The sequence below is a fragment of the Macrobrachium rosenbergii genome, chromosome 3 (genome assembly GCF_040412425.1).
Source record: "Macrobrachium rosenbergii isolate ZJJX-2024 chromosome 3, ASM4041242v1, whole genome shotgun sequence".
Classification (NCBI taxonomy): domain Eukaryota; kingdom Metazoa; phylum Arthropoda; class Malacostraca; order Decapoda; family Palaemonidae; genus Macrobrachium; species Macrobrachium rosenbergii.
In genome coordinates this window covers 23533698-23543697 of record NC_089743.1, presented here as the reverse complement: position 1 = coordinate 23543697, position 10000 = coordinate 23533698, and the positions used below count along the sequence as shown (strand labels likewise).

The 10000-nt window shown below is 37.5% G+C and overlaps 1 protein-coding gene across 5 annotated transcripts in view; it reads right to left on the bottom strand.

Moving 5' to 3' along the window:
• LOC136853120 (sodium- and chloride-dependent glycine transporter 1-like) overlaps positions 1–10000 on the bottom strand; it is a 94905-nt gene that overhangs the window by 21644 nt on the left and 63261 nt on the right. For all 5 annotated transcript variants that reach the window (XR_010857364.1, XM_067128427.1, XM_067128421.1 and 2 more), the window contains exons 3-7: positions 7984–8118; positions 7571–7714; positions 6784–6982; positions 5496–5689; positions 1319–1502 (exon numbers count right to left, since the gene is read on the bottom strand). Coding sequence is in view for 4 of the 5 variants with exons in the window: in XM_067128427.1 (XP_066984528.1) it covers positions 1319–1502; positions 5496–5689; positions 6784–6982; positions 7571–7714; positions 7984–8118 (856 nt within the window). In the remaining variant the exon portion in view is untranslated. The remainder of the gene's footprint in view (positions 1–1318; positions 1503–5495; positions 5690–6783; positions 6983–7570; positions 7715–7983; positions 8119–10000) is intronic.

Here is a 10000-nt window from a genome sequence, read left to right as displayed (position 1 = left end):
GTAGTTTGATACTGTTATAGTTTGCTACTGTTACAGAAAATGGTAAGAAGCTACGTGTTGATTCACATTTCAGTAACTACAAAACCTGTATCGTGTTAGTTTTAACAGACAATGATAAGAACCTATGCGATGCTCTAGACTTCACCATATAAATAAATACTGTGTTGATGTAACAGACAGAGCCTACGTGAAGTTTCAAGCCTCTACCCCTGAATTACAGGCCTGTAGACATTGGTTAACTTATTTTATACAATCCAGGCCTTACTCTTTGAAGAGAAGACTAATTGACCACATCTTGCATGGAAGGAGTTTTAATGCACATTGAGATAATTTTGTAGTTCCTTTTGTTATCATAAGACCTTTAAAAGTAAAATGTTATAAACTAATGCCAATGAGATATTCAACTGTATAGAAAAAGAATTTTAGGGACAGATTATTGTAATGACACCTTTTTATGAATACTTCCATTATTTTAATGATTGTAATATAAGATCAGTATTACTATAATCAAGATATTATAGTTGTTATAAGTACTACAACTATTAAATCTATATGAAAATTATTATAAGGAGGACTTTTCCGAAATAAAGTGTTGATTATTGTGGTATGTTTGACGCTACAGGAATTAGGAATAAGGCATTACGTATTTCTTGATTGCTTTTAGTATTAAGTATCATTGAAAAGTTTTAACGTTGGTCACAGAACTAGCAAAATTATGGCTTAAAACCTTTAAACCAGGGCTTGACGACTGAGTATAGGTTTCAAGATACTGATCCCGTCAAAAGTGTGAGTGATCTAACTGGTCGTATAAATGATGCCTGCAAGGTCAAATTGTAATCAGCTGGATAACCAGTCAGGCTGGTTACATTATTTATGGAAAGGGTGGCTTAGAATGAATTCAACTCCAAATTTGTTACGTATATTGGTGGTGACGGTGGAGAGGGAAACTGAAGAGTTGTGGGACGCCGTTGACCAAGGAGCACTCACTTTGAATGCAGATATCAGACGTGACATTTTGGAATGCAAAGGAAGAAGTCTCCAGATGGTGAAAACCTTCTAAGATATACATGTAAGGGGTGACGTAAACTATTCAGCGATCAACGGGTATGAAAAAACGAGAGCAGCACAGCTGAAAATAACTAGAATGCAAAGGAAGAAGCTTCCAGTTGGTAAGGAGCTTATTTGGTAAGCACATCCTGTAAAAGCTCTGGATATTCGCGCAAGAGGTGAAGTAAAGAATTAACGCAGCCAAATGAAAATATGAAAAAAAGTGCAGCGAGTATTTCAGAACATGAAGGGTAATACGATTAGATGTTACCTCATGCAGTTGTTTTTAAACTTGTTGTAGGAGGACAGACTGATGAGAGTTCCAAACGCTATACAGTTTGAATAGAAAATCTGAATAGCCGCATCACTCCACACCTGTGCTTCAGCTAGCTTCGAGATGTTGAACTTCAGCAGGTAATACTGAATGCCTTGAGAAGCTCCTTCGAGAGTGATGCCTGTCATGAGAAAAAAAATTGTAAAATGAAGTTTCTCCCATTGGATTTTGTAGAGCAAGGGAATCAGTCATAGACTTATTGAAATCTCTCTCTCACTGGATTTTGTAGAGTAAAGGAATCAGACATAATGGCATACTGAAATCTCTCTCACTGGATTTTGTAGAGTAAAGGAATCAGACATAAAGACATACTGAAATCTCTCTCACTGGATTTTGTAGAGTAAAGGAATCAGACATAAAGGCATACTGAAATCTCTCACTGGATTTTGTAGAGTAAAGGAATCAGACATAATGGCATACTGAAATCTCTCTCACTGGATTTTGTAGAGTAAAGGAATCAGACATAAAGACTTATTGAAATCTCTCTCACTGGATTTTTTAGAGTAAAGGAATCAGACATAAAGACATGCAGAAATCTCTCTCACTGGATTTTGTAGAGTGAAGGAATCAGACATAAAGACTTACTGAAGTCTCTCTCACTGGATTTTGTAGAGTAAAGGAATCAGACATAAAGACATACTGAAATCTCTCTCACTGGATTTTGTGGAGTAAAGGAATCAGACATGAAGACATGCAGAAATCTCTCTCAATGGATTTTGTAGAGTGAAGGAATCAGACATAACTGAAGTCTCTCTCACTGGATTTTTAGAGTAAAGGAATCAGACATAAAGACATTGAAATCTCTCTCACTGGATTTTGTGGAGTAAAGGAATCAGACATGAAGACATGCAGAAATCTCTCTCACTGGATTTTGTAGAGTAAAGGAATCAGACATAAAGGCATATTGAAATCTCTCTCACTGGATTTTGTAGAGTAAAAGAATCAGACATGAAGACATACTGAAATCTCTCTCACTGGATTTTGTAGAGTAAAGGAATCAAGCAAGAAGACATGCAGAAATCTCTCACTGGATTTTGTAGAGTAAAGGAATCAAACAAGAAGACATGCAGAAATCTCTCACTGGATTTTGTAGCGCAAAGGGATCAGACATGGCATACTGAAATCTCTCACTGGATTTTGTAGAGTAAAGGAATCAGACATAAAGACATACTGAAATCTCTCTCACTGGATTTTGTAGAGTAAAGGAATCAGACATAAAGACATACTGAAAGATCTCCCACTGGATTTTGTAGAGTAAAGGAATCAGATATGAAGACATACAGAAATCCCTCTCATTGGATTTTGTAGAGCAAAAGAATCAGACATAAAGGCATATTGAAATCTCTCTCACTGGATTTTGTAGAGTAAAGGAATCAGACATAAAGACATACTGAAATCTTTCACTGGATTTTGTAGAGCAAAGGAATCAGACATGGAGACATACTGAAATCTCTCTCACTGGATTTTGTAGAGCAAAGGAATCAGACATGAAGACATACTGAAATCTCCCACTGGATTTTGTAGAGTAATCGGCGCCTTTGATGTGGCTACTGTTCACTGCGGCTAATTGAATACTGCATCTAATTAATTGCCGATAGTTTATGGGAACACTTTGAATATTGAAAGTAATACACTGTGATAATAACTTCTATTTAATATACGTTTTCCTTGAAATTCATGTACTATTTACTATAAGAATTCCAATATTTTTACTTTATTAGATCAAGTTACAAAAAGTGGTGGAACTTTGATTTAACTGGGTGTCTAGGAATTGATTAAAAGTACAAGAACTACTTCCGTCATGAATCATAGATTGTGACAAAAAAGTTAGCATTTGGCGTACTATTTTACCTTGGTATAATCCCATGCGTTTTTTCAAGTAAAACACACTTTTTTCCTTTTTTAGACTTTATCATGATTATTTGTATTTCACTAAGAATTTTGAATGAAATCCCATTATCATCGCCATGCAACGCAAAGAACCTCTGTGAAATTCCACCAACTCGTGTTTTTCTTGTGCTTCCACATCCATAAATCTTACCACTAGCCTCCCGTTTCATAGCTCTCTTCCAAGTAGGGCACTATCACGTACTATTCTCTCGGGAAAAGGATGTCCCTTCGTCATTTTCTCCTTTTTGAACTTGGTAAAATTTTTTTGATATAGTTTCATTGTCATGCCATGATTCTTGCCTACACAGCAATACTAGACTAATGTATAGTCTTCCTTTCGTATGCAGTTTCAATCCATTTAATTTTCAAGCCTTATTTTTTGCATATCCTTGATTAGAGTTGCATACTCTGGATATCAGAGTACACAAAATATTTAAAAGACTCGACCTTATAATTCCTTTCTTTATTAATGTTCGTTCATCCCCCTGTGCATACTTCGTCCTCTTTGCTTCCACTTTTATAAGGTTTATCGTGAGTCCCATTTCTGCATTCTATATTAAGCAAGCTTTTTAAAATCTTTGGTCTTTTACTAAAACAGTGTCTGCATATTCTAAGCCTGTCAGTTTTGAATAATTCCTCTCTTCTCAGCCTTCTCTTACAACTCTGACCATTTTTATTATAATACAATTCATGAGATGGGCCAACAGTATTACTCATCACAGCAAAAAAATTGTCATACTGCCAACAGGAGCTGGATCAGTTTCATGACTTTTGTTTTTTTCTTTTAATAACTTTACAAGGCTCAACCTCCTAATATGAGATAGAACTGAAATGGGTTTTGGGCTATAACTCTTTGATACAGGCTGGAAGTTCTTGTGGATTAGGGTTTGTTTCTTGAACTTTAATCAAGGCTCTTTAGTAATATCTATCGTTGTACATATAAATACAAAAGGAATACAGCTATAAGCTTTGTCTCTTATGATATTACTAGTACTTGCACCTTAAAAATGGAGTTGATTTAACAGGGGGAGGTCAAAACAGTAAGTCCGGACTCTATGTATGTTAAAACTGCCCAGAATTCAGGCCAAGGTACCTAGATTTTGTGTGCTTATAAAGGGGCCAGAGGTGAAGAGGCTTGCCTTGGACAGGAATACAGTTGAAATGTGGATTGCGTTACCTGTAGGCCCTTGTTACATGGAGACACAAAGAACAAAATAATTGGGTAAAAATTTTCTATTATTATATAGAAATAATGTTGGTTTATCAGTGCAGTTAATTGGAAAAATAACTTTTATTCATATGCCAATTGGCAATGCAAAGGGCTACAAGCATAGTGAAATTGAAAACGTGTGCAGTCGTTATTTTGCACTAAAAATAAATATAACTACATTTCCTTTCGAGGAAAGGACTGAGTCTGTCTGTACTTGTGTGTGTTAGTGAAGGATACTTACTCATAGTAATGCTGAAGCAATTTCTCCTACCGCCACAAATACAAATTATACTTGAAGAATTTAAGAATATATTTTAGTGTACTTTCATAGATAAGTAGCAATGACCTTAAGAGACCTAAGAAACTTAATAAAATCTAATTGAAATGAAAGGGAAATATACAAGCCCTATAATGATTTGAAAATTAAATTTATAATAATTTCAGAGTTCAGTCACGTACCCCAGGCATAAAGCCAATTCTCATTCGACAATGGCTGACCTATTTGGCAGTATGTCTGAGAGCTCTGGGTCTGCGGTCTGCTTGATGAGAATTCGTATGTAATTACCTAGATTTGGAAGTTTTCGAGATCTTGGAATAGAGGTAAGCTGGTAATGTAACGCTGGGTTATTGGGCTGTTAGACGTTTCTATGGGTGACTGACAGAGCTACAAAAGTTTGGTACGCCGTGGTATTTAAGAGCAGTTCCCAAAATTTAATTTCTAAGTTTGTTGAAAAAATATCTCGTCACTCTTGACTACAGTTCCTTGATGTTTCTTCTATTGGTGCGCATGTTTAACCAGAATAGGTCCTGGTTTGACTTTCGAAGTCTAATAGAGTGACTTGAGGATTCGGAGAAAATGAAAAACTTGATAGGAGCTTCAATAGATTCTATAAGAAGTGTTCGAGAATTGAAAAAAAGAAACTAAATAGTTAGGGAAATCAAGAAACGTAATGGTTATTAAGTATAAAAACAATAACTTGTCATTGTGACAAAATTGACATACAGAAAACCTACCTCTAACAAAAAGGATTGCAAGAATGAGGTAAGGAAAAGTAGCTGTGAAATAAACTACTTTGCCTACACTCTTGATTCCTTTGACGAGGGAGCAGGCAATGATGGAGAGACTCAGTGCTTGGCAACCAACGATTTCCCATTGAAGGCCACCCATATTACTCCAGGTCTTCCCATGGGAACCTAGCATTCGATTCCTGGTAATAAAAAAGCAAGTTTCTGTAGCAGGGGGAATCCAATTACTTCTCAAGGGTAAATTAACATTGGAGGCGAAGTTTTGTTGCTGAAGCCACATCAAACCAATGGATACTTGTTTAAGCCCTGCTTCTCTTCTCTTATCTAAAAGTGGGGGAACTGGATTTAGTCCATTGGTAAGGCATTGTTCTAAGAGTCCTGAAGATCCTAATTAGTTCTCTGAGTGCTACATATTGCTCCATTATTTTCTTGATACAAATGTTAATTGTGAAAATCCTTGTTTTTTTAATCAAAACAAATAAATTATAGATTACATGAAAGGTTCATACCTCCAAGAAAACAATGCCTTCCGTGTTCCAAAATAAAAGTATTAAATATTTAAAGGAAACAGATGTACAGTACCTCTATTGATCTTACTTAGACTTCATGTGGCCGAAGATGATTGCTTAGGCTATATGAATCATAGTCCCATGGAAATGCTAATTCATTACTATATCCAAATCATGCTGTAAAGATGTATCAAAGCAAATAAAGATATATATGAAAGTTCTACACATTTTTCAGTGCTTAAGTTAATTCTGCAAAGCTAAGGTAAGTACAAAGTTTATGGTACAAAAGGAAAAATAACGTGTTTGTTCCATTCGTTCTTTGTCCTTTTGTATTTCATTGCCAACATATAATTGCCGACTATTCTACCTCTAACAATCTGTTGAGCTACCGTAGCTTTGTTTGGTTCAATATATACCGAATACCAAGATGCAGTCACCTTGACGCTAAGATTTTGGCATCCTGAGGTTTATATGTAAGTACTGATGTGCTATGGTCTCCAAGAGCTGCTCACTATATATCTGATATCGGTGGCAAGAGAAGTTTCAGGCCGCAGAGTACATTTTGCTTTGAATCTTGAAATATCTGTAGAAACATAACGGACGTCTTTGACTGGATGCTTCTGTTGTTGAGATTGGAAAAAACCTTTTTCTTTGAGAAAATCTATTTCTCATATTAATATCACACAAGTTCAGTCACCAGCATTCTGCTTCCTAAAAATTCACATCTATAATTTTTTTTTCATAATGTACTACTTCCTAAATCTTACTTGAAAAAGTCCTCACTGGGTGAAATTTTTGGTAGTAAGCCATTGGCCAAGACTGGACCGTCTGAGTGATTGCAGTGGGTGAGATTGTGTGCTGTGAGTTGAGAGATTTGGCAATAATCATCCACTGATAAGCAGGTTCTGTTGTAATAGTAAAGGGACTGGTTCATGCACAGCATTGCCTCTGCATTAGAGTAGCAACCTGTAAAGACAGAATAAAGATAGGTTTAGTACTAAAGAACCATTGTCACAAAGTATAATACAGCAATGCTGTACAATATCCTTTTGCGGTGTCTAAGCTCTGGTGGATTAGCCCGTGATTCATGGTCAGTCTTTCCAAGCACTTAAATGATGATAAATTCTTGTATCTGGATTGTCACTGAAACTGACGGGTTTATCTTATTTCATGCAAGAGATTCTTGCAACTTTTATGAAAATCCATCTTTAATATTTTGTTTAATATACATCTATCATGCTGGGGACTGTGCATGTTCTTTGAACGCATCGGGCTAGCATTCACAAGTATTTAGAACTGCTTTTTAAAGATAAATTACAAACCAGGCTCCTTTAATATATATATTTGACAAATGTTCCAGGGAGAGATTTATAGTGTGGTGCAGCTTCTGTATTTTACCACCTCAGCATTAGAAATGGTGGCATATGTCCTGGAAGTAACAAATGTTGTGGGCAAGACATAATTGCTGCAAGAGAATATGAAACCAAAATTGTAACAAAATGTGAGTTTCAGTCATCTTTTTATTGCCAAAACAAAAGGGACAAGGAATTTTACCTGGTGAATTGAAGTCATTGTTGCAGTGTCCCCAGGGCAAGGTGTTGCTGAAGGAGGCAAAAAAGTAGAATATGGACCATGACACAATCAGGTTATAACTTGCAGCAAAGAGAAAGCACATCATTATAACACTCCAGCCAATACCTGAAATAAAAGAACATTAAAGTGGATGTAAACTATTTGCCTTTTTAGGGTCCTTAAAATTAATCTAATTTTATTAAAATTTAGGTCAGAAACTGGAACTTAAGATGCTTTCATACTATTGTTTTGCATAAATTGCCTGGCAATTGAACACAGATTGTGTAAGGAAAAATGCAGTACTGTAATTGTGTATAAAATTCACTTGCATAAAAGAGATGACTAAAATTTTCAGGAAATTGTCACCTGAATAGATAGTATACAAAATCTGTTACCAGAGAAGATGGGAGCTAGTTTTCCAAACAGCACAAATGGACCAAGGCTTGTATATTGGCCAATGGACATTTCCATGAAAGACAATGGAAGAGCAGCGCAGAGGCTCAGGGTGTAGTAAGGGATCAGAAATACAGCTGAAACAGAGAAAAAATTAATTATTGTATATCCTTGTTAGAGGTACTACTTCTAATCAAAATTCTGAATAAGACAGTGTAGCCCTCGGCTAAATAACAGTTTACAAGCTGTGATTAGTTTATAACGAGGTGTCGAGTAAGATGCGGATTCAAGGTGTGTTCTGATTTATTGATGCAAAATCTGACAGGTCAAGAACTCACGTGAGCGTAAAAGTAGCATTTGACATTAAGGAAAAATAGAGGGACGTCTATATACAGTCAGACGTGTTTTCTCACACTTGAAGAATGGTTAACAATTCTATATACAATTTAGGAAGAGATTTCAAATTACAGTTACAACAAGGACATAGAGTATCTTCTGAAAAATGCATAAAAGGTCGTTTGAATTAGGAACGCTGGATCTGTGTTTCCTGAGAGTACTCTGTGTATCATGTAGATTTTATTTTGAAGTGAGGATGCCCTGAGGGTCACAGCGACAGATCGGGACCTCACAGCACTCCCCACCCAAAAGTAAGCCTAGGGGAGTGGGTTGCAGTCTGGGATGTAGGCTGGTTGCATTCCATCAGTGGAGACCCAGGTGATTCTCCTGTCCACCGTCAGCTGGTATGCTTTCTCTGTTGTAGTATGCAGTGTGGTCCTCAGTAGGCTGGAGAGAGGGGTGCCTTGCATGCGTCTGTTTTTATGAATGCATACTTTGCTCTTTTAAGGTCTTCAGGGATGTATTCTTTTCTTGCTATGTCATATGTTGTCTTCGCTGGCATGATATTTTCCAATGCTCTACGGACGTCAGGAAGAGTCGTGGGCTTTGTCGTGCCTTGAAAAACATCTGCCCGTAATGCCAACACTTGGCCGTAGAGCACTCCTGCCGCTTAATTCCTTTCTCCAACTCCTGCCTCGACATCTGGTGATGAGTGCTGATTTGAGGGAGCCATGCAGCTGATCCACCATGACGTTCACTTCTGGGTTGTATGCTGTTGTGTGGATGAGTTTTGTCCCGAGGCTGGTGGCGAGGGAGCTCCATAAGCTGGAGGTGAAATTAGCTCTTCTGTCGCTTATGTACTGTGGTACTCCATGCCTGCTGACCCAATCTGATAGTGCTTTCACACAACTCTCTGGTGTCTGCTGCCTTACTGGTATTGCTTCTGGCCATCCGATGTTCCTGTCGATGATTGTGATGAGATACCTGTACCCCTCGTAGGAGGGCAGGGGTCCCACGATGTTGACGTGGATGTGGGCCAGTTGTTGCTGTGTTGTCTGGAATTCTCCTATCCCCATTTCTGTGTGGCTCATTATTTTTGATGTTTGGCAAGGGAGGCATTCTCTTGCCCACTTTTTGATGTCTACCTTCATTCCCCACCAGATATACCACTCCAACAAGGTTCGGGCAGTGTATCTGTCCAATGGGTGGGACAGGTTGTGGGCGAGGTTTAAGGCTTTCTTTCTCAACCCTAACAGTAGGTATGGGTGAGGGCATCCGGTACTTGTCTCGCAGGCAATGGTTGTCTCTCTGTTGTTGACGGATAGGTCTCTCCACATAAGGGCGGGGTCTCCCGCTGAAGTCGCTGTAGGTCCTTATCATCCTTCTGAGCCGATGCTATTTCGGGATATGATACAGTAAACCCCCTGTATTCGTGGGCCATGTGTACCACAACCCCGCCCCCCCATGAATAGCTAAAATCTGTGAATACTTAATACTTCAAACACAAAATAAAATCCTCTAAAGATGCTTATACCTGAGTATTTAATAGTTTTATCACAAAAAGTGCATTCAGTTATGAAAATGATATGAAAATACAGTAATTAGTAAATATTTCTCAGTGAAAAATGCCGCGAATAGGCAAGTTTTCCACAAATAATGTGTATATATGTTCCACAGAGAAAT